This window comes from Colletotrichum abscissum, assembly GCF_030869225.1.
Source record: "Colletotrichum abscissum strain IMI 504890 chromosome Unknown Scaffold_6.1, whole genome shotgun sequence".
NCBI classification, from domain to species: Eukaryota; Fungi; Ascomycota; class Sordariomycetes; order Glomerellales; family Glomerellaceae; genus Colletotrichum; species Colletotrichum abscissum.
The window spans coordinates 623,253-642,314 of NW_026850503.1; the positions used below are offsets into that span (position 1 = coordinate 623,253).

General features: G+C 52.6%; 8 protein-coding genes across 8 annotated transcripts; 2 read left to right on the forward strand and 6 right to left on the reverse strand.

Moving 5' to 3' along the window:
- Positions 1 to 323: 323 nt before the first annotated feature.
- CABS01_03218 (uncharacterized protein) lies at positions 324 to 1,160 on the reverse strand (the record flags this gene model as incomplete). The annotated part of the gene is made up of 1 exon (XM_060536595.1): positions 324 to 1,160. One exon carries the CDS (start codon positions 1,158 to 1,160, stop codon positions 324 to 326), a length of 837 nt encoding a protein of 278 aa, XP_060392514.1.
- A 1,634-nt stretch (positions 1,161 to 2,794) lies between these two features.
- CABS01_03219 (uncharacterized protein) lies at positions 2,795 to 4,438 on the forward strand (the record flags this gene model as incomplete). The annotated part of the gene is made up of 2 exons (XM_060536596.1): positions 2,795 to 3,554; positions 3,609 to 4,438. The coding sequence occupies 2 exons, from the start codon at positions 2,795 to 2,797 to the stop codon at positions 4,436 to 4,438; spliced, it is 1,590 nt and encodes a 529-aa protein (XP_060392515.1).
- Positions 4,439 to 5,099: 661 nt separating this feature from the next.
- Positions 5,100 to 5,622, forward strand: CABS01_03220 (40S ribosomal protein S30; the record flags this gene model as incomplete). The annotated part of the gene is made up of 3 exons (XM_060536597.1): positions 5,100 to 5,152; positions 5,419 to 5,530; positions 5,599 to 5,622. The coding sequence occupies 3 exons, from the start codon at positions 5,100 to 5,102 to the stop codon at positions 5,620 to 5,622; spliced, it is 189 nt and encodes a 62-aa protein (XP_060392516.1).
- Positions 5,623 to 7,761: 2,139 nt separating this feature from the next.
- Positions 7,762 to 8,109, reverse strand: CABS01_03221 (uncharacterized protein; the record flags this gene model as incomplete). Its single annotated transcript, XM_060536598.1, has 1 exon — positions 7,762 to 8,109. One exon carries the CDS (start codon positions 8,107 to 8,109, stop codon positions 7,762 to 7,764), a length of 348 nt encoding a protein of 115 aa, XP_060392517.1.
- Positions 8,110 to 8,616: 507 nt separating this feature from the next.
- CABS01_03222 (uncharacterized protein) lies at positions 8,617 to 11,445 on the reverse strand (the record flags this gene model as incomplete). Its single annotated transcript, XM_060536599.1, has 3 exons — positions 8,617 to 9,969; positions 10,032 to 10,961; positions 11,287 to 11,445. 3 exons carry the CDS (start codon positions 11,443 to 11,445, stop codon positions 8,617 to 8,619), a joined length of 2,442 nt encoding a protein of 813 aa, XP_060392518.1.
- Positions 11,446 to 12,478: 1,033 nt separating this feature from the next.
- CABS01_03223 (uncharacterized protein) lies at positions 12,479 to 12,703 on the reverse strand (the record flags this gene model as incomplete). The annotated part of the gene is made up of 1 exon (XM_060536600.1): positions 12,479 to 12,703. One exon carries the CDS (start codon positions 12,701 to 12,703, stop codon positions 12,479 to 12,481), a length of 225 nt encoding a protein of 74 aa, XP_060392519.1.
- A 1,437-nt stretch (positions 12,704 to 14,140) lies between these two features.
- Positions 14,141 to 14,872, reverse strand: CABS01_03224 (uncharacterized protein; the record flags this gene model as incomplete). Its single annotated transcript, XM_060536601.1, has 1 exon — positions 14,141 to 14,872. One exon carries the CDS (start codon positions 14,870 to 14,872, stop codon positions 14,141 to 14,143), a length of 732 nt encoding a protein of 243 aa, XP_060392520.1.
- Positions 14,873 to 15,400: 528 nt separating this feature from the next.
- CABS01_03225 (uncharacterized protein) lies at positions 15,401 to 15,656 on the reverse strand (the record flags this gene model as incomplete). The annotated part of the gene is made up of 2 exons (XM_060536602.1): positions 15,401 to 15,505; positions 15,567 to 15,656. 2 exons carry the CDS (start codon positions 15,654 to 15,656, stop codon positions 15,401 to 15,403), a joined length of 195 nt encoding a protein of 64 aa, XP_060392521.1.
- Positions 15,657 to 19,062: the final 3,406 nt, after the last annotated feature.

Here is a 19,062-nt window from a genome sequence, read left to right on the forward strand (position 1 = left end):
TTCGCAGTCTTTAAGTGCGCACATATAGTGTGCATGCATGATGGTTTAGCTTCAGCAGTCTGCGTGTCTCGCGTAGCTACCGTAAGTACTTCAAAGAACCAAATTTTCGTCTAAATGACATTGCCGATTTGGGCAAAACTGGCATGTAACTAGTCATCAAGTAACCGACCCGAAAATGCATGACAAACTAGCAAGCCCCTTTGAGGCCTTTGGGGTCTGGCCTTGTAAATGGTATCATGCAAAGAGAAAAAGGATTGGATCCCTCCCGTACGCAAAACATCAACTACCTGATTACTGCAGGCGTCATCCTATTCAACACACATTCAAAGGTCCTTGCCATCAAACCAGCTGTTGACGCTCCACTCCTTCCAGCCGCGCTTCTCACCAGGGAGCTCGATGGACTCGTACTCCTCCTTAGTGACCTTTTGCCACTCCTCGAGGGGGATCCAGCCAATGTAGGCGCGGTCACCGAAGCCGCCGATCCAGTAGACGGACGTGACGACGAAGCGAACCCACTCTGACTCGTGGACGGGGCTGCCGGGAAGCCAGTACTTGGAGTCCGGGTGCTTGTTGACGAAGCAGTGGGCGAGCTTGAGGGACGAGACGGGGTCGGCGGGGATCTTCTCGAGGTAGCCGAGGAGAGAGAAGCGGGGGAGGTTGGCGGCGGAGTAGGGGACCGTGTCGGGGAGGGCGGTGGCCGCGGCGTCGGCGTCGGAGGAGGAGCCAAAGATTCTGTTCTTGAGCGAGGAGAAGAGGGAGATGCGCTTCGCGGGCGGGAAGGGCGGGACCCAGTGCATGGAGAGGGAGATGTTGGAGCCGGCGCGGACATTCTTGAAGGACGTGGCGATGGTGATGGCCAGGATGGTGGGGTTGCCCTCGTCCTCGCAGTCGGCGACGTAGTCCATGAGACCGATGGGCATGCCGGAGAGGTCACCGCCCGAGGCAGAGTGGGCGCCTGCTGGGAAGACGGTCGCGAGCTCGGCCAGCTTGGTCACGGCGAGAATGCGGCGGCCCATGACTGCGGACTCATATGAGGTCGGAATGCGGTTTGCGTCGGCACCGCCCTCGGGGTTGGAGAGGAGGTGCTGCGGCATGCCTGGCTCGAGGACAGCGGTGGCAGCGGAGGCAGCTAGGCCGGCGAGGATGGCGGATGTCTTCATCTTGTTCTCAAGTTGGACAAGGCCGAGAAGAGGAGATCTGGGACTGGTTTAACGGTAGGCGGGAGAGAGGGTGCAGTAGGAGGAGGATCTGTCGGGAAACGGGCGTGTGCGAGGTTTTGTAGCAAAGTCCTCACTTGAGGTGCGTGTGTGTGTGATCGGTCGGTCGGTCGGTCGGAAAGGGTGGGATGGATCGGATCGTACGAGCTGCTCGTGGTGTGAGGCGGTCTCGGAAGGGTTAGGACGTAGGGCCAAGATATTTGGGAGGGAACTATTGAGCGCGAGTACGGCGGGGACGGTGTCTTCTTTGGGGAGGATTCTTCGGCGTTGGGGGATGGATTGAAGAACAAAGAGGATGGAATGGATCCGCCTGGGCAAACACGAGTACCAACAACGTTGGTAACAGTCAGAAGAACGAGTCGGGTTTCGTAACGGGCGAGGACGGGGAGGTCGGTCTGCAACGGTGGTGGGCTGGGGTCAGTCAGAAGGTTAGGTTACCTCAAGTTGGGTTTAGCTGGGCAACTCCGCAAGAGAGGAGATGGGCGCATGTGATGTCTGGGATGAGACGCTTGGAAAGTGGCCCGGGGTTAGATCTGATAAGCCAAACGGCGTTTAGCGCGACAACGACCCAAGCCTGACTCTATCCACTCCGAGCCATGCGAGCATGGGGCAGGGCTGCTGGCGGCTGTACGCAGTACGGATACGCAAGGTGAAATTTCTAGGTCTTTTTCCCGAAATTGTGGGCTGGCGAAAAGCTGTCTTGTCCGTCTGCCTGCAGGTATCTGGGTTGCATGATCATCTCCGGCGTCTAGATGAGCAAATGCTGTTGGTGTACCTTATGTATCTGCAATCCCAAGACCGGGCAGAAGGTGAAGGCACGGGATGAACAGCCGCCAGTGTCTTCGGTTCCATTCGGTCCAGTGTTCCATGGCTATCAGCTTATCAGGAGGAGGGGGAAACAGTGCATAAATCGGTTTTTGAATGATTTATGCCTCCAAATACACACTGTACTGGCTTTTCTGAGGTGGGGGGAAGGAGCGGAGAGCCAGAGGGGTTTTGGGTGAGGAAGGCACTGACGGTACACGATTAGATGGCAGAAGGCGCCCACTTATGCTAGGAATTTTCCAGGAAGGAAGTACTGGTCACTCCAAAAGGGTCTTCTCATTGCCAAGTGCTGATTGGTGCGCGCAACTTGTCCGTTCGCACCTCAAGTCAAGTCTTTTCAGGGAAAGGCGTAGGTCACCTCACAAAGACCACCAAAGACAACAACTGAGGTACCTGACCTACAACACCAGTCAAGAAAGACTCAAGCCCTTCGACTGACAGGTAGCAGCAGAAAAAAAAAAGAAGGCGCGCCTTTTTGCACACAAATTCAGCACATACTCAGGGCCCTTCACCCAAGACGAGGCATTTCATTTGCCCCTCAGTCACTCGATTATCCAGTGTCGACTTGAACAAGGGTATATGGTGAGCCCAGTCTCCATTCTTGCCCCGCTGAAAATTCACTCTCAACTTCCTTAGCATTGAGGGACTTGGGCGTCCACAGGTGAGACTGATCAGCTAGGGTCCTTCAACACCAACGTGCTTACAGTACCTGTCTAACGCCGACTTCACACTAGGCCTCACAGCTGATTGCCATGGAAGAGGAGACCAACATGGCAACTTGGAATGGTTTGCCTGTCGAGCTCAAGGGCCTCATTCTCGAGCACCTCGCCTACGGAGCCGTCGCCGAGAGACGCTCAAAAACATCAAAGTCAAAGAGCAAGCGTCATGACATGGGCAGCTATGCAGTCGTCTGTCAACAATGGCAGAGATTCATAGAAAAGATCAACTTCAACAATCTCGAGATCAACTCCGCCAAGGATCTCTCCCGCTTCGACGAGATTCTCCAGGACCCCATCCGTCGCTCTTATCTGCGCCGTATCTCACTTCACATTGAGCTGCCTCGCTATAACAGCAAGCTGGCCAAGGTTCCCGAGACAGACACTGAGCAGAATGAAAATGAGATCAAATTCACTCAGGGAATCTGGAATCTTTTCGACATCCTCAGTAAATGGACCCCTTCAGGCCAGAGTGTCGAGTTGGAGCTCAGCGCCGCTTCGCCCAGTGATAAAAACAAGCTGTTTGGTGAGCTGGGCTTGGATCAGGACGGCAACTCACGCTTCTTCGACCACGACCTAGACTTCTGCTTCATCACTGCCGGCTGCGAGCAGGTCGGACGACATGGTCTCCCCGAGGTCTCAATCATCAATAGCTGCCAGATTCTTCGACGCAACCATCGCAACATCTCATCTCGAGCATTGCTCAGCATCATCTCGAGTCTGCCTAAGCTCGAGGAAGTCCGATTCGAGCCTTGGCATCAGGTCGACTTGGAAGCACAGCTCGAAGTCGACTCTGGTATGCCCCTTTTGTCTCACCACCCACAGACCTAATACTGACTGACATTCTCAGATTATGCCCGTACTTTCCCTTTCTGGCCTTCCCACATTAAGCGAATTAGCATTTTTGAGCATTTCGATGCTTTCAACGATGGCCCGGAAGCCGAATGGGAGGATGCTGAGTCTGTCGACGACAATGACGCCGACCCAACCGGTGGAGACATCGCTCTCCCCATACCCCCCGACGGTGCGGAAGAAGGAGGCGACGTTGCCCGAACCTCATGCCCCAGCCTTGGTCACAATTTGGGCTTCCTCAGCTTGCAGGCCGAGGAGATGGCCGTCTCGAATGTCTCTGACGCGACCGCCTTCTTTCAAGGCCTCCTCGCGCGCAAGCCCGTCTGGAACAACCTCCGCCGACTTGCGCTTACCTCCCACACGATGATTGACGGTATCGACCACGAAACCGTTAATGGCATTCTGCGTTCGATCGCCAGTGCCGCGAAGCACATGCCGGCATTGCAGGTGCTGGAAATTTACAAGACCGACCAATTTGGAGGTGCCGTCTTCCGCTACTCCGTCGAGATATTGTCGACAACGGCATCGTGGGAGAGCACCTGGGACTTTCACATTGGAGCCGATGTGAAGGCTGCGTGGGCTGAGGTCGCTAAGAAGAACACTCCTCACAATATTACCTTCCTTCCCGAGATTCGCCAGAGCGACTACCGAGGCCCCTACGTATTCTTGGACGAGAACCTGAAGACGAAGGATCTGATCATCCACCCGGCATCGTTGGAAGATATGCTGTCCAAGAAGTTGGATAAGTGCTTGGCCTGCAATGGATACTGCGCCGACCCCAAGAGCGAAGAACAGATGTGGGGTTCTTCGGGACTCAACAATGCTTGAGCAATTGAGAAAGATCCGATATATACACACGAGAACATGTCTAGATACCCTGTAGAGTACGAATGTTGGACGGCTGCGAAGATGGATAACGGAAAAGTTGGCGTAAGGGGAAAGCGAACATCATCAAACATTGGTTGATTAGCACAATAGATCCTTCTATCAGTCATAGCGGAAACACAACTGGCATCCTGAGTCACCGTGGTCAGTCATGTCTCCTAGCTACTCATGTCCACCAGTGTTACCTACAGGCTACGACGAACGTTGTTCAGCTGGCGTTGCTCGCCGATGATTCATCTCGCCAGCGCCACTGTAAGAGCTCAGACCACCGAGTGCTGAGCGTGGCTCATGTTGTTGTGTTGATAACCCCTAAGGCCGAATTTTCCGCCCGGACCACCTCTTCCGGATTGGGGCGGAGGCAAATGAAGGAAGGTGACTGGCTGAGTACAAAAAAGAAGGCAAGCCCCCTCGCCCGCCCTGTTCCTTCTCCACTCACTACACGTGACGCACAGAATTACGAACCGAACCCCCAAAATTGTCCAGGCCCGCAAACCTCCCACGCAATCCGACGCCCATTGCCCGCGCAGAAGACGACAAGCCCGCTTCTCGATTGCATCGACAACCAACTCACCGAAACACCACAGCAGCAACTCAAACCGCCACAATGGGAAAGGTTCACGGATCGTTGGCGCGTGCCGGAAAGGTCAAGTCTCAGACGTAAGTCTTTTTTCTTATCCGCGAGAACAGAAAATACCCCCCGTGCATCTGGGAATCGAGGGTGGCAAACCGACGAAAACTTTGGTCACCACGGACGACGATGAGGGGGAATGCCGGTCGGGAAAGAGAAGGGACAACAACACTACTCATTCGACGATCTACGACGGGGGGGTTTGATCTCCATCGAAACGACGACCGACCGGGAGACGGACCGTGTTATTTTTAATGATGAAATGTCGAACCGTGATCGCTGACCACTGCAATAGCCCCAAGGTTGAGCCTCAGGAGAAGAAGAAGACCCCCAAGGGCCGCGCGAAGAAGAGACTCACATACACCCGCCGTTTCGTCAACGTCACCCTCACCGGAGGCAAGCGCAAGGTACGATTTTGATAACGAGTCCCATCTCTCTCGATGACCCCAGATGACTAACTATGGCTGCTTTGCAGATGAACCCCAACCCTACCTCCTAAGCGCCTTCCTCTTCCCACATGCATTCGATACGACTCTAGGAACGTCTGGGCCACTGGCATGAGGGTGGAATCGACGGGACAATCAAGTTCAAGGGTGGTTGGCGAAAATGGTGAAATTTGGGACAAAATGCCGTCGTGGTTTCGGAAATCTTATCACGCCCCTCATATCCCTCCGGTTTCCCTCCGCCTGACGACGGCTTGAGGAATCCCCTACCGGTGTGGTTTACTTGAGTCCGTCTGTGTGTAGATTGATCTCTCCCGACCCGACGAAAGCATAAGAGACAAACGAATGCGTATTGCAGAATTCGTAAAAACTATTTGGTTTTTTTCTGGCATTCAAATCGGAAATGGGGAATACTCGCTTTATCTTTGAACTTGTCTTTTGTCAAACTTTGATGAGCGCTCGCCCATGCTTGGGGAGAAATACACGGATTTCTTCTGCCAACTCTATGACTTGTGCTCAAGAACTGCTGTGATGACATGCTGCACAACATTTCTCCTCGGCAATTTCCACGAGCGGAATGTTTTGCCCATATGCTGAGAGATAATATAGCACCGGACCGGAGGTATTAGCTTGGCTGCTATCCAAATTTACTGCACTCGATTGGGTTATCTGTATCGCGATATTATCCGCGGCCTATCTGTAGAAGACCTACCTGTCATGATTGACTCGCGCCAGAGGCATGACAGCGTGGTGACCTTCGCCAATTGTATGATATGCCAGGATGGAACGGAGTGCTAGCCATGCATGCATACTTGACGAGGCAAAGCTCGGGGCGCCAACCCGAATTCCAGGTCGCTACAGATTGTCCGTATCACCAATACATGGGAAACATCCGCACCTGAATAGTGCTAGTCCGGCAAGCCCCTCTTGCTGGGCAGATACCTTTACTCAGACCTATCTTTGGAACACGGCATTAGAAGCAGACGAAACCGTAGAGAGCCATGACTATCCGCCAAACTCTGGCTTATAAGAGCCAGAAATTCCAGGCTGTTCCGGACAGGGTGACCATGACCTGCTCGGCTTTTGATGGGAAACGGAGGCATTTCTCTTCGCTGTATGGGCCTCAGGACGGTAGATTTATTGTTTCTACATCATGACGCGCATTGTGTGAGGTCCCCTTGTGTGTCCCCTTCTCGATGGCCGATGGTGGAGAGTGCGGACTTGGCTGCGGACTTGGGAGGCACGAACATCCTGGCGTGTAGGCATGAGAGGATGCCGATAAACGATGAGTTTGCGTCTCAAGCGGTGTTTTTGGGGTATAGTATAGCATGCTGATGTTGAGCCGGCGAGAGAACCGGGGGTTGGAAGGGGCAGTGCTGAACTTTGATGTATCTATCCCATCTCAGTAAAGCATGACAGTCAAGCCTACGAGATAATCTTCAGCCAAGTACACTTCCATACCGGAACTTCTGTGCAGTGTCCTCATAGAGTTCATCCAACATACACTCTTTGCGGATTTCCCTTCTTCTGTGCGAGATGACGAGGCGGACTTCGTCGAGCATTTATACGCAGTCCATGCCAGGACTAAGCCAGGGAAGCATGTGTTCAACAGGTGAAAATCAAGCGGGGACGGCGCCTCGGGATATGTTCTCGATGCGTTGGAAATCGAATGATAGACCTTGAGCTTGTTCATTGCGCAGTCTGGGTCAGTTCGTATGACTTCAGCTTCGATTTTCGGGGATGAAGATACCGTGGCGAGAAGCTAACGAGCGGGACTTGAAGTGATCGTATCGCATGTCCTGCGCATTGACATAGCCTCAAGACCCTTGGGATATCTGTGACTGTAATACGGAATTCTGAACCTTGTCCTGTGCAAATAAAGTATGGGCTACCCTCGGTGTGAGATGCTGTGACAGATGCCTCCGGCGTTAGTTATGGGAGCGCCAACTTCGAGACTATAGACGTCTTTCAATCCATGTTCATGATAAGTCGTTCCTCATAATGTATTATTTATGGAATCAGGACTGCGTTGTAGCTACCTACCCACGTTGGCGGTGTCATGTCAAACTTCCGTCCATCTCTCCAGCATGTGGCTATTCACGAAACTTAACACTCGTCCGTCTTCACTTTTTATGGATACTCAGCCCTTCCCGTACCAGGAGAGAAGATGTAGTGAGTCTTATTTGAAATAACATTCACTGCAGAATACTACAGATGCCTTGATTGGGCTTGCAGATTACAAAGCCCTCTAAGCAGGATAACCATATCTTCCAGCATCGTGGCTTTGAGACAAACTCATCCAGCCGAAAGGTCACTTTACAAGGTGAACACGCCGCCGTTGATTCAATCAACAATGTCCTCGAATCCGTCAATATAGTCACACCAATCCGCGTCGTAGTATATCTCGCAACGACACTCTCTTTGAATAACAGCCGGAAGCCAGCTGATACGCACAATAGGCTAGGACAAGTTACACCGCGAGCCAAACGGTGGAATCTTTGCCACGGAGTAGGTCGAACCATACTCGAGGAACTCGCCCACATTCAGGCCACCAAACTCAGCCAACGTACTTAAACGTTTCCTCCGCCCATCGAGGTGCCCGTTCAAGTGTCGTCAACCCGCCCGGAACGACGCACGTGCCCCCACTCGGCCCCCAAGACGTCCCCGGGGCCGTGGAATGCGGGGCCACATAGACGCCTACCGCACCATCACCTGTGAGCTTGGGCGAAGGACACATCCCGAGTTGCTGTAGATAAAGTACTTCTGTCACTTGTGAGCTCATGGAGTCAGATACATTTTCTAGAGGCACATAGGATGTTTCTCAGATCATTCGTCACATACAATGAGGTTACTATAATCAATCGGTGAAATACATGTGGCTGCTACCGCTATGCCTGCTCCATAAACACCATCCCATGCCATTGATCATCCGTTCGAGTTAAACTTGCGTCACCCACTATTTCAGCAACACCGCCGTGTTGCCAGAAAATTTCCAATATTCCAAAAGATATACAAGCCAAGTAATGTCGAGATAAGTACATTGCAGAAAGTTATGACAAATCCGAGCTCCCAGCCCGCGAAGGTCGCCCTGCTGCCCCCGAGCCAAGGTCATGTAACAGGCTCCGTAAACTCTCGACCAAGGGCGGTAAAGGCTCCGAAACCACAGGGAAATTGTTCCGGAAAATGTCTCTCGCGATAGAGAGAACCACGCTCGGATTTGAAAGCGATTTCACGCCATCGGCAGGGTTTCCGTTGATGGTGATGCCAGGTACTCCGCGGTCAAGCTGGAGAAAAGCTCTGGTGTCCCGGTTTTCGTCCGAATCCATCAGCGTGTATCCCGACGTAGACCTGCTAGTGCTCATGCCGTTGCTAATTTCTTGGTCGGAACCATGTCTAGATGCCGAACATGATAGCAACCCATATGCCCATAGCGTGAGACATGCGTAGTACACGGCGATGGCGTTGAATTCACGTAGCGACGCAGGTGGAAGCTGGCGAGCATGGTGAAAAATCTGACCAGCATGCCATATCGCGTAACGTGCCTCGGACGTCCTTACCCAGCTGTCTTCCAGGCTGGTATACGTCCTACGGGCCTCGTCCTCTCCCGATTTGCCAGCAAACGTCTGCAAGATGTCGGGAGAGACGTGTAGGAGCATCATGAGAAGCTCTGACATGACTGCAAGTTGAGCTGTGGGCCGCTTTGATGTGAGGATCATGGTTGAAAAGTCGTTCAAATCTCGGTAGAGCTCCTGATACTGTGTTTTGAGCCACAGGCGGTGGGTCGCATTCCTCTTGCTCGAGAGACCATCGGCATAGAACTTGATGGCTTCACGATATGCCGCTATTTGACCCCAGTAGCCATGCAGCAAGGCCATGTAACACAATTCTGTATCGACCAGTTGGTCGAATTCGTCCAGAATTTCAGTGCAGTGCATCACTTCTGATACACGTGGGATGATGCGGTCTGGGGCTGCGTTTGTTTTGGCGACATACACGTTCCTCCATTGCTCAGCGGATCGTGCTCTCCATAGATCTCGAGAAGCAGGAAGGCTGAAGTTGAGTTCGGTGTAAGACATTAGTGGGTTTTTGCAGAACCCGATAGAAGTCTGAATATCGTGAAAGAACATATGCAAAACAAGGCGTTTATAGGATTCACGCTTCGCAAATTTGCGCCACTTCGAGTCCAGGACCTCGGGGGAGTCTGTCATCATCGGGATCATAGCCGAAGAGTCTGGTGGGGCCGAGAAGTTTCCTGCACGTCTGAGCATGGTCATCGGGGGCTGCAGGAAGCTCTCCGCAATTTCCATCTTCCGCTTGAAGCCACTCCAGATGCCAATATCTAGGTTGAGCATGAATGCTTGGAGAGCCGCCAGTTCTCGCGTGAATGAGTTTGAGCCTTCGAACTAGGCAATATTAACAAGATAATTTGCTGCAAGGCGGATGGTCAAAGGGGCTATCGACTTACCAAATCTGCCAGCCCAAGCCGGAGCACTTCATGTAGCGAGAACCCGAACTGCCACACAGCAGGAATGGAAATATATGTAGCACCGCTGGACAGAATACCAGCAAGTAGTTCTGGAATAGCAGCAGCAGCATCAAACGTCGCCAGATGAATCCAACTGTCGCTCTGGTGCTCATCGTGGATGAAATGGGCTTGCACGAGGTAATTCAGGAGATCCAAAGAAGGGAAAGATGGTGTACGTGTGCGACCGCCTTTCGAGACTGTGCTAGCTACCACCATGGCCAGAAGACTGTCTCTTGAGAGGGAAGTCATCTTTAGCTTCGTGCCCGGAGTATTGATGAGCTTATCGAAAGCGGGGGAATTAGCAAAGGTGCCGTTGTCAAGAATGAGCTGCTCCTTGTCCTGCGGTGACGCGTGATGCAGCGCGTAATCCTTTGGCCCCGGCTCCCACAGCCAAGGCGACCGTTTGAAGGCCGCGTGTGCCTTTGACGCATTTCTTGTGTTTGATTTTGACCGGCTGGTTGTAGTGGACTCGGGGGTTTGGTTGATCTCAGGTTGTGGGATGGTTATGGCGTCAAAGTTCAGGTCCCATGAGGAAAAGTCCATGTCCTGGAAGTACGTGTGTACTGGATTGAAGTTGACAATATCGTCCATCACCATGTCCATGACAGGGTTCGAAAAGCCATCGTCCATGTAAGAGGATGCGTCCAGATCATGGCTCATATCGGGGTTTGGTGGCATCATGACCAGTTTGGAGGCCGTATAAACGGAACCTGTGTCCATGCTGCCGTTCATGTCGACGCTCATATGCAGTGTTGATGTCTCGGAAGGGCTGGAGGCGCCATCGATTGACGTCCGGTGAGGATGCGTACGCTTCGAGGGGACTTCGCATGGTAAATTCTTGGATCGACAGCGAGAGCATGGCTTGGCATCCTACAAGTGTATCAGCCTACTGGTGCTTTTGGGCAGGACTATAGTTTTTCCCGGAGGAAAGGGGGGGGGGGGGTACCTCGCATTTTGACTTGGAAGCGGCACAATTCAGGCACGCCTCGGCAGCCCGATCGCTCCTCCGTATGAAGGTTCTACCCTTGCCTGTATTATCTCGGTCGTGGGTTGTCTCATGACGGGTGAGGAGGTCGGCTCTATTGAATCGCTTGGGACAGCGGGAGCACTGGTAGGGACGAGCATTCTCATGAGAGCGTAGATGTCTCGTCAGATGATCGGCCCGCTCGTAGACACGCTTGCATATATGACATACATGTGTCGAAGAGGGAGAGGTGTCGGATGTGCTCAGTTTGCGTTTCCCGGGCTGTTGGGGTAAAGGTTGGGCCGATTGTTTCGGCAGTTCCGGCGGGGAATAGAGGGGGTTCAGCATGTCAGAGCCGGCGGCATCGCAAAGGATGTCGATGCCGTTCATGATATGTTTGGCGAACGGTGGGCGGGAGGGAGGAGGAAGATGTAGATGGGGCCGGAGGTTAGATTGAGTTAGGTAGAATTGATGATGAGCTGCAGAGGCTCTTCGCGCAAGTCTTGCGACGGCAGCGGCATCAGGGAATTGGGCACCGGGAAGTGGCGGGGAAGTTTACCTCAGGACGGCAGCAAAGTGGAGCAGTCGAGCTCATATTCTGGGGGAAGGCCCGCGGTGGGCAGGGCAAGAAACACTGAGCGGGCATGGCCGCACTGCGGGCACGGTAATTGGCATGTCACGGCGGCCGGGGAAAGGTAACTCCACGCACATATTTGTATGGAAGGGTACTTTGCCCAACCTCGACGCTCATCTGTACCTTTTTGCGGGGTTTTAGGCCCAAACCTAAGACAGCCTGGATAGTGGAAGGGGGGAAATACATAAATACCCAGCGCCAATGGGGACCAGAGCCGTTGGATTTTGCCTTGCCGTGGTTGGCTGCGGAACCGGAGCAGATGTCCAGGCTGGAGGACGACAAGACGGGACGGGAGCGTAATGTCGATGCTCGATTCGCTCACACGTTGTCGAGAGTCTAAATCTGACTGACGGTTCGTTGCAACTCGTTGCACTCGAGGACCTTGCACACCATTTCGTGTCGAGTCGGCCCATGGCTGTTTCTTCCTTGTGGGGTCGACAAGCCTTGTTCATGAATACGAGGCGGTTGAGACAGGAATAAGGAACAATTCGAGAACAAATACCTGGGACTCTCTGAGAATAATGGAACTGAAAGCCCTCCGATTGACGTCTCTGCTGCATTGCTGGGCATCGAAGACTAAATGTCATCATGGCGGACCAAGTTCAAGAAGAAACAATTCCTTTGATAGGGACAAACTCAACCAAAACGAGCCGCAATGACAACCTTTACGGAGCGACGACATCCTAGAGCACTAGGATAGGTCAAGTACTAGCTCCACAACGGTCTATTGACGACTCCCACCCTCGCTACACTTTAGTAAGAGTAGACCGGTAGTGATGATGATGACATTTACGTGAGATTGGTGGCCCGGATTGATGACTTGCTCCTGCTGGTCATCTGTCCTCTATTGCTTTTCTTCGGGTCAAGAACTTTCCATGACTGAAACCCATTCTGAGTCTTGGGTTCTCCTGTTTGACAGTGAGTGCTAAGATTATCACAGAGAGGACCCATAGATCCACAGGTACTGTCCCGTCCAGAGTGTCCGGTTGCGGACCGGAACGATAAGGTTTGCATATCTGATTAAGATACAGCAGGACCCTGGAGGAGATGCACTCCGTTGCCATAAATAAAGGTGATTTGGGGGGGGGGGGGGGGGGTAAATGAGATATTTGTCAGGGTCCTGGGTCCTGGGTCACATCTAAGTGCGAATTGTCATTATTCCTTGAGGTATTCTGACTTCAAATTGTGTCGGGGCTCTCTGTCGTGCGTGATTTCCCCATGGCCCGCTGGCAGGCAATATGATTCTCAGGTACGGATAGAAGGAGCGGATTCCCGTACTCCGTACTTCGTATCCACCCAGTTTCGACAACTCACGTGAATGAATCCTGCTCACAATTCACAACTCACTTGAAGAATGAATGAAGAAGTTGCGATTGAGAGTGAGGCAGGCAGGTGGGGACCAGTGCTTCAGATCGGAAAGTGAGGGAGGAGCGCATTCGAGACGCGAGCCAATCAGGCAGTTGACACAACAGACAGCAGGTGCCATCGAGGAAGTTGTCAATTCTCAACTTCTCAACCCAACGCAGCCTCAATCCATCCTTGCTTTTTCTTCCCTTTCTTTCACCAGCTCTGGCCGCCATTTCTTCTGTCACTTTTCCACTCCTTCATCCTCTTTGCAACGGAACTTCACAGTGCTGAAGCTTGACGTCCCTCCGAAACTAACGGTGAACACTGCCAAGCATCGTCTCTTCACACCGGTGTAGTAGCTACCCTTCCTTTCCTCCTTTTCCTCGTCCAACTCAGCTTGCCGACCCCTGAACAAATCACCAGCGCTTGCAGACATACCCTGTCTCGTCATATGATGCGTCCAACCAATACCTTACTCTACTCATCGCTGCGATTCAGTATACCGATTCGATCTTCGCACAGCCTGGCGCTATCCAACCTGGAGGGAATCCTCACCGCGCGGCAAATCCATGACATCTGGGCCAGGACCACCCGTGCTGTCACTTATGACGGTTTTGCATGTCTTACGATGAGAGACATGACCGCCCATACAATTCTCATCTTTCCCTTGCCAACCCGGGCACTGGCATCTCCCGCAAGGCGGCTTCTCAGGACCCCGTCACGATCCGTCACGATCTGTCAGAGACCCGGCAACCCACACTCTCTGACTCTTGCCATGTCGCCCAAAGTCATTCCTGAGAGCAAGACGTGCTGGGACGCTACGAAGCTAGGGACATGGACCTGGATCTCAGCTGGAATGCACCTTCCTGGATGCCGGCCCTGCTTTTTGACAGGCCTCTGAACTCCCTGTCGAGTATTGCAGGACGTCCATTCGTGCGTCCTGCACGCCGTTTGGTGTAACGAGTCTGACCCAGCTGGCAACTCCAAGCTACCTTACAGCTGTGTGTGTCAGTGGAACCGTGGGATCGGGACCGATTGGGCTGATAGGGGACCTGATCGCAACACAACCACCTGAACCCACGCAAGCCCGAGGTCCGCCATGCATCACCGCTGTTTCCGTCCTCCACGCCGACCTCCCATCCCCGTTATAGCCCGTCGGTCCGCAGCTACAGACACAGCTACGAAGCCCCGCGCCGCAATCCAGAAACGACTTGTCATCACTCCAAGGCCTGCACAAGATGCAGCTCGCAACCTTATGCTGAATATGGTCATTAGAATCGCCATCACCTGCCAGGTTTCCATCCAACGCGATACTCTCTTCAGAGAGACTGCTACCTTAATCCGCACTTGATATCCAGTGCCAAAGTGCCTCTTTGCTTTTCGACTCATCGTCTCTTTCCCCTTTCCAACTGCGATACCACCTCGATCTTGAGCGATACACACATCAGGGGATCGGGTTTTCCCCCATGCAACGACAGGCATTGCTGTGCCCATTCGTCGCAAAAACGGGCTCAGCACCAGCCAATACCACACCCCCGGTGTTATCTCCGAGCAAGCCACAACCCGCGTCCCGTCCGGCACTGTCGCGATCGGGGCCATGCGATGTGCTCCGGTCCATACAGGTGTCGTCTGCCTGCATCTGAATACTCCGTTCTTGGTCCCAAGATCGAGGGTGGAACCTGCACAAAGGTACACACCACTCGAGTCCCGTCGCCGTATCCATACCTCTGACATCAATTCCGATTCGAAACAGTCAAGGTTCAAACAAGTTGCGAAAACGAATAAAGAACCTGTATGGTGTCTGATTGAAGCAAGTATGCCGAAAGCGGCTACCATTACATTTCCAAACTCCCCCTCCAGGCCCAAGCCCAAGCGCCAGTTGGTTTGCCCATGTTGTTCTTACCCCTCTGCTCACCCATCTCCCGCCCATTCTACCCCTCCGACTGTACATTCCGATCTGAAAATCGGACAGACATGGCTCGTTAACATTACAGGGCCAGTACCCAGATTGGCCCACCCATCGATTTTGATCTGCCCCCTTTTTTCCCATTCCCTCCAATGAACCCAAAAAAATGACGGAAGAAAAAAAAGAGGATGAAAAGAATTCCTCGTACTCGAACAAGCACAACCCCCTTTGGTCATCTCATTCTTGCTCGCACACAACCCCTCAATCTATAGCCCTTGTGTGTCGCCGTTCGCCGTTGTCCCGGGGTATCGTAATTGTTTTAGTGGTTCCCAATATCGCATCGCAGTCCCAGCTATATGACTCTTGATCGGGGGATTTCAGCGCTGTACAAGAGTCAGCCTCACCGCCACATCTTTGCAATGACGCGGGAAGAAGTTGGAGAACTCACATGAGCTGTCTTAGCCGCAGGGGGTGCCGCAGTAGCCGCACTCTTTTCCGGGTAGTACCCACACCTCTTTACCTGAGGCATGGCACGTAGGGCAGCGAATGCCTGGGAGAAGGTGCTGAGAAAAGAGAGTTAGTTCGGGCCCTGTGTGGACGTGGGGTGCAGCCATGCACACTCACCTGTTTCGAGCCGCTCTTGGAGGACGACGATGGCTTCTGTTGGTTTCGGAAAGCGGTGTTGTCGACCTGGCAGTGGTTTGAGCAGACCATGTTGGCGAGATGTGATGGCGAACTTGGTTGGTTGAAGGTGGTTCTGGTTCGTGGGATTTGGATTCGAAAAGGTGTGGTGGGGGTTTTGTTGGTTGGGGTTGGACTCGAAGTCGATGTGTTGTTGATGGAGGTTGAAGTTTGGCTGCGTCAAGTTGATGTTCCTTTGAACCTGTAAAATGTCCGATGATGGTGATCTGGACAAGGCGAGAGAACTCCAGGCGGCAACCGTCGATACTTATAGTTTGGCAGATTCCTTTGAAATCGCACGACAAGGACAAAGCACTCGCTAGCTGGGCCGTCGAGACGGGCAAGGACCAGGTCGGCACAGCGAGGGAGACTTCGCTCCAGGCGGGAGCGGGTGTTCCAAGTCCCTGTTCTGGTTACTAGTGCAAGAAGAAAATATGGCAGTGCCATCTGATAATAATCAAATCGGCGAGCAACCGGCGGAAGGCCGCCAGCAGAAAAGTAGCAAGCAGCAAAAGAAACCAAACAGGCCGGTAGACCGGTACAGTGCAGAACATGGCACATATCACATTCTGGTGCGGGACTAGCAGAGACCCCCCCAGAGGCGTAGGTATCAGTGGCAGTTCAGCGATGAACGACGGTGGCGCGAACCAGGTTGCCAGGATAGGCATGGGTACAAGGATCTGAACGATGGGGGATGTGGATGGATACCTTGGGATCACTCTACTTTGTTCGAGGGGGGGAGCAAGGTGGGGTGGAACCAGGCCCCATGGTGATGGCTGAAGAATTGTTCATCGGGAACGACCGTAAGGTACGGTACATACACGCTTCGTTTGTGTGTGTGTGTGTGTGCGTGGTGTGCCGTGGGCGTGGGCTGCGTGTGTGAGCGTAGGTAGTTGCGTGTACATGCATCCTGGTGTGTCTCTTGTTTCCTTCTTGCTTTTGGCCTGTCTGTCTGTATGTATGTTTCCTTGGCTTGGCACGACTAGGTCGAGCTAGCTCTTGGGTTTCTTGTCTATGGGGAGGGGTGGAGGGGGTAAGTAGAAGAAGAAGGCGAAGGCGAAGGCGAAGACGAAGAAGAAGATGAAGAAGTGATTGGGAGTTTGTGCGAGGATGGTACTTTGGTCTACGGGAAAACCAAGAAGTCCATTCTTTTACTTGTATTTTCATTCTTTCCTTTGTGGGTATCGTAGACTCGTGGGTAAGACAAGACAGACAGACGCCGGACCAGCTCAAGCCGTGAAAGCCATGAGGTGCCCTCTCTGAGTCTCCAAACGGGAGACACGGCTCGGCTGGCGGCGGCTCCTCTGGCGGCCTGGCCTGAGGGATGGACGGAGGTTGGTTGATTGGTTTTTGTTCTCTTGTTTTGTTTTACCGTGTTTTTTTCTTCGTTTTTTTATATCCCCGAATCCTCCTTGTTTGGAATTAGATACCATCATACCAGGGCATCACCACGCGGTAAGAAGTATTAGAAAGCAAAGGTGAGGGCAGAGGCGCTAGCTGCCTAGGTAGTCCTCATTATTCTCTACCCCACACACCTCTCTCTCTCTCTCTCTTTCCCTCATTCTCTTTCTCTCTTTTTTCTTTCTTAAACCATGTAAATCCGGATGCTCCCCCCCTTCTCCCCAATCCCAATCCCCCCATGCCCATGCGGCCATGGCCCCCCGGGGTTGCTCATTGGCCCCTGGCGGGCAGTCGATCGCGAGGCTAGTGCAGGCAGGGGTGTATTCGAACAGGGAGCGAGCAGAAGAATAACCCAGATGAGTGGATGTTCCAGAGCTCTGTTCGATCTGCCCCGGGATTCCGCGCCGGGGAATTCCTTTCTCTGTGACTGTGTGACTTTGCAGCAAAGAAAAGAGAGGGGGAAGTCCATTACTGTGTATGTAGTTCAAGTACTGCGTAGCCATTGAATCATGGCAAGGTTAAGGTATCTTTCGCGAAAGAACCCCCCCTGGTACGCCCCCCTCCCCTCCCCATATCTAGGTATTCTCTCGCTGTTTACTCCGTACTTCTCCCAGTAACGCACGTATGAACGGAGAAAGAAAAGACTTTGGGAAACTCTGTAATAGTGTATCCGTACTACACTTCGTACAATGACCCATGTTGTCCCATGTTGTCCCATGGAGCAGACCCTCCCCGTGGATTCCTCTACTCTGAACTGCATGTATCCGGTAGCCAACAGGAAAAACCCTGCAGAATCGTCACAACCACCCCCCTAGAACCGACGTGGAGGCTCAAACGGCTCTCTGTCCCCCCCCCTCTCTTCCCATGGTTCTTCTTCTTACCCTAGCGCTTCCTTTTTGGGGGGTGGTTTAGAGGGGGGAAGATCGGTTTATAGACTCCACATCGCGGATGGGTATGACGAAACACCAACGAAAGCGACAACACGATACTTTTTGGCTGGCACTAAGATAGCTCGGACAATATTTCAAATCGGCTTATTTTTTCGCCTTTGGTAGAGTCGAGGAAAACATGGCAAGTGTAGGTAAGGGAGGGGGTGGCGGCGGAAAAGGAAAAAAAAAAAAAAAGGGCTTGTTAAGTGCCTTTGGGTCCATCGCAAATACTATCGCGTGCCCGTTTGCTTTGGTAAACGCCCCCAACGGGGACTAGCTTACTAGAGTGAGAGAGGGAGGAGGGGGAACGGGATGTGGCTGGAATAATTCAACCACGACGAAAGGGGGCCTCGTAATCCTCTGCAACAAGAGCCACGGAAGTTGCAGTCGCAATGCAGATTGCCAACGAAGGCACAATAGAGTTTGGAGAATGTCTGGATTGGACGTTGGTGGGATAATCTGATGGGCATGGCGAAATGCACGTAATAAGTCCAACCTACCTAGTTCCTGTGTTTAGCGGGTGCGAACTACTGCGCAGAGATGAATAAGGTAATGGAGATCCAATAAGAGACGACATATAGGTAGTTTCTGTTGTTTGCGTGTGTCAGTGAGTGAACGAGTGTGTACGTGTGTGTGTAAGTAAGCCTGTAAGGCGAAAAAGGCCGAACGGTAGTGTCAAACGCCCACGAGGGAAGATGCTTGCCGGGGAAGGGTTTGTATGGCTACCCGTTCGGAGCACTGACTCCTAAGGACTCCTCTTCATGGGCACCAGGTGATGACAAGCCCGGGAGGAAGCTGTACCGTAAACTCTGTTTGCCCAGGCTTCAGCCTAAAAAAAGAGGTGACGGCAGAAGTGTGTGTGTGTGTGTGTGTGTGTGTGATAGAACCTCGTTCATCTCTCCTCCGAGAACGAGGGGGGCGCGCAAAATGCAAAACGAAGGAGAATTTAGTTGTTGCTTTCCAAGTCCCAACAAAGTCGATTATGTTCCTTTTCTGCAAGCCGGGATATTTGGATTCCTGGGATGGGGTTTGTGAGCAGTCGTAAAAACAAATAATGATTAGTATGGATAGCCTGTCGCAGAATAAAAAAAGATAGCCCAGACATTTGC